This window comes from Hyalella azteca, unplaced genomic scaffold (assembly GCF_000764305.2).
Source record: "Hyalella azteca isolate HAZT.00-mixed unplaced genomic scaffold, Hazt_2.0.2 contig3217, whole genome shotgun sequence".
In the NCBI taxonomy this organism is placed as follows: Eukaryota; Metazoa; Arthropoda; class Malacostraca; order Amphipoda; family Hyalellidae; genus Hyalella; species Hyalella azteca.
The window spans coordinates 245,563-248,450 of NW_025933469.1; the positions used below are offsets into that span (position 1 = coordinate 245,563).

The 2,888-nt window shown below is 42.1% G+C and overlaps 1 protein-coding gene across 1 annotated transcript in view; it reads left to right on the plus strand.

The window, feature by feature from the left end:
• LOC108677092 (putative epidermal cell surface receptor) overlaps positions 1-2,675 on the plus strand; it is a 6,365-nt gene extending 3,690 nt beyond the window's left edge. The window contains exons 5-7 of the mRNA XM_018165241.1: positions 1-8; positions 1,289-1,350; positions 2,283-2,675. The exon at positions 1-8 is cut by the window's left edge and continues 175 nt beyond it. Coding sequence (XP_018020730.1) covers positions 1-8; positions 1,289-1,350; positions 2,283-2,348 — 136 coding nt within the window. The 3' untranslated portion in view covers positions 2,349-2,675. The remainder of the gene's footprint in view (positions 9-1,288; positions 1,351-2,282) is intronic.
• The last annotated feature ends 213 nt before the right edge of the window (positions 2,676-2,888 follow it).

Below are 2,888 nucleotides of genomic sequence, written 5' to 3' on the forward strand. Positions count from 1 at the left end.
CAACGGCGGTAAGTGGCGGGAGGGGGAGAAATGAGAGGAGCTAGTCGTGGGTTCGAGCCTCAGGAACAGCATTTAATTTTACGGTGTCGCTGGTGGGCGGAGCTTGGTAGCCGTCAAAGGTGGTGCTTGCAGCACGACACTAGTTACCTGGGAGGATCTTAAGGTCTTAATCCTCTACCGCTGCACGTCACTCACATGGGCCTATACTTTCAAAAAAAAGTTAAGAGATCGTAAGTTCATCAGCCAATCATTGACGGCCTTTCAAACCTGAGGACGTTTGTACGCAACAGAGAACATTTTAAAGTTGTCGTACGTGGCGGCAACCATCAGTGCAAGTCATTTTGCGCTCACTAGAACGTATTCCTTTTTGGGAAGTAGGCGCGTGACGATATTACTAATATTACTATATCATATTACCAATATTATTATTACTATTAGAAATGTATGGAAATTATTAGTAATGTTATTACATTAACAATATTGCTCCGTTTACTCGTGTCAGGCCGTAGAGGGTTAAGAGAATATAGGGAGTGTTGGGAGAGATTAGGGTTCACTACGAAGATGTCATGTTGACCAAGCGGTAACGGGTGATTAATGCTCTCGGGCATGGTTGAACTAATATAAGGTTGACCCACGGTGATGACGATTTTCCGCATCTCTAGAGTGACGTAACTGTGAGAATAGTGTAGTGAATGTGTAGTGTAGTAGAATGTGTAGTGTAAGAATGTGTAGAGAATAGTGTAGTGAAAAATGTGAATAGTGTAGAACAACAGTCATCTTTGAAAGCATTTTAAAAAATTGAACTCATCAAAATGGTCCAAAGAATTTTATTCACTGCTTGCAAGTAGTGTTATTTTAAGCAAAGCCGGTGTTACAAATCAGTGTGACGTCACGAGATGACGTCACAGTTGGAATAACAAATGACATCCGCAAGGCGCAGCTGCACGTGGGTCAACCTTGCATTAGGTATGCTCACGGGTGACCTTAACTAGGATGGTTAATGGTTACATGGATAGAAAAATATTGGGATATATATAAATGCATTGTAATATCCATTAATACCAGTTATAATAGCGCGGTTAAGGGCAGGTTACTTACAAATGAGATCTGGGGCTATACTTTCAAAACTCGCTATTTGAACGTAAGTACTTACGCTCTATTTATTTGTGTGTGATTTGTGGATTTGGCTTGACAGGTCGTCAATGATTGGCTGATGAACTTACGACCTCTTAACGTTTTTTTAAAGTATGGTCCCTGGTGCCAATTGTTAAGGCATAATTTATTTCAGATCGCGGCGGCATCAAGACGACCTCGGTGGCGTCGGCAGCGTACGACAACCCCTCATATAAGGTGGGTCAGATATACCCACTTATGAGTTAGATTTATGGTAAGATATCAACAAGTGGGTTATTATTGGCTTCATCTTCAATTGTTGCAATTTTACAAGGGATTTGTAATCGGATATGTAAATTTTTTATTATATATATTTCGTAATATGGCAGAAAGTTCTGCTGTATTAGTTATCCAAGACGTACGATAACTTGACATTGGTCTCAATTTTGTACGACAACTTCAACGCATTTCGTGGAAGTAAGGAAATTCGTATTTTATTTTAGAAAAAAGAATAACCATTTACTGGGGTCAATCAGAAAATTTCGAAGTAAGAAACCTGGCTGCGATTTTTATATCTAGTCCAGACGTACGATGTTCGGCTTTACCATGCAATGGTAGGACAACTTGTTTCAGACGTACGATGTTCGGTTTAACAGTACAACGGTACGACAACTTGTCCCAGACGTACGATGTTAGGTTTTACAATTCAATGGTACGACAACTTGGCCCAAACGTACGATGTTATGTTTAACAGTGAAGTGGTTAGACAACTTGTCCCAGACGTTCAATGTTATGTTTTACAATTCAATGGTACGACAACTTGGCCCAGACGTACGATGTTAGTTTTAACAGTGAAGTGGTAAGAAAACTTGTCCCAGACGTACAATGTTATGTTTTACAATTCAATGGTACGACAACTTGGCCCAGACGTACGATGTTAGGTTTAACAGTGAAGTGGTACGACAACTTGTTCCAGACGTACGATGTTCGATTTCGCATAGTGATGGTACAAAGTAAAAACATAATATATTTTAAAAATTCTTCTTGCGGATTCCATATTTTATAAACCGTCACGATTGAAATATTAAAAACCAGGTATCAAACATAACTTTTTGTGATTTTAAACTCATTTTTATAGCTGATTTTGTTCTTTTTCTGTTTGACGCCAGACGTACGACCTCGAGATGAACGGCATGAAGTCCAACAATGGCGCCGGCGCTGCCAGCGACTCCTGAGCGTGGCCGTGGACGGTTACGCGCGTGTGTGTGTGTGTTTAAACTTTGTGTACATGTGTGTGCGTACATGACACGTACATGTAAGTACGATCGTCTCAATTTCAGCCGTATTCTCAGAAAAAAATACGATAAGGACGTAGGAATTTTTCCTGGCGATGACTCATCATTTTTACGCGCAATCCTGGTAGTTCTGAAGAATCAATTTGCGACCACACAAAAAAATGTGTTGGGCAATGTTTGCAATGTCCTGTATGCAACGTAGACGTTTTTTAGAATCCCCTTGCCCCCTTGCCCCCTTGGCCCCTTGACCTCTTGACCCCCTGACTCCTTGACCCCTTGACCCCTTGACTCACCCTTGACCCCCTGACCTCTTGACACCTTGACCCCTTACCCCCTTGCCCCCTTGCCCCCCTTGACACCTTGACCCCTTACCCCCTTGACCCCTTGCCCCGCTTGACTCCTTGACCCCCTTCCCCCCCTCTCACCCCCTGGGGGTATTTCGCCCCCTACTCAGGTACATGGTATTTAAGGTGCCTAAAA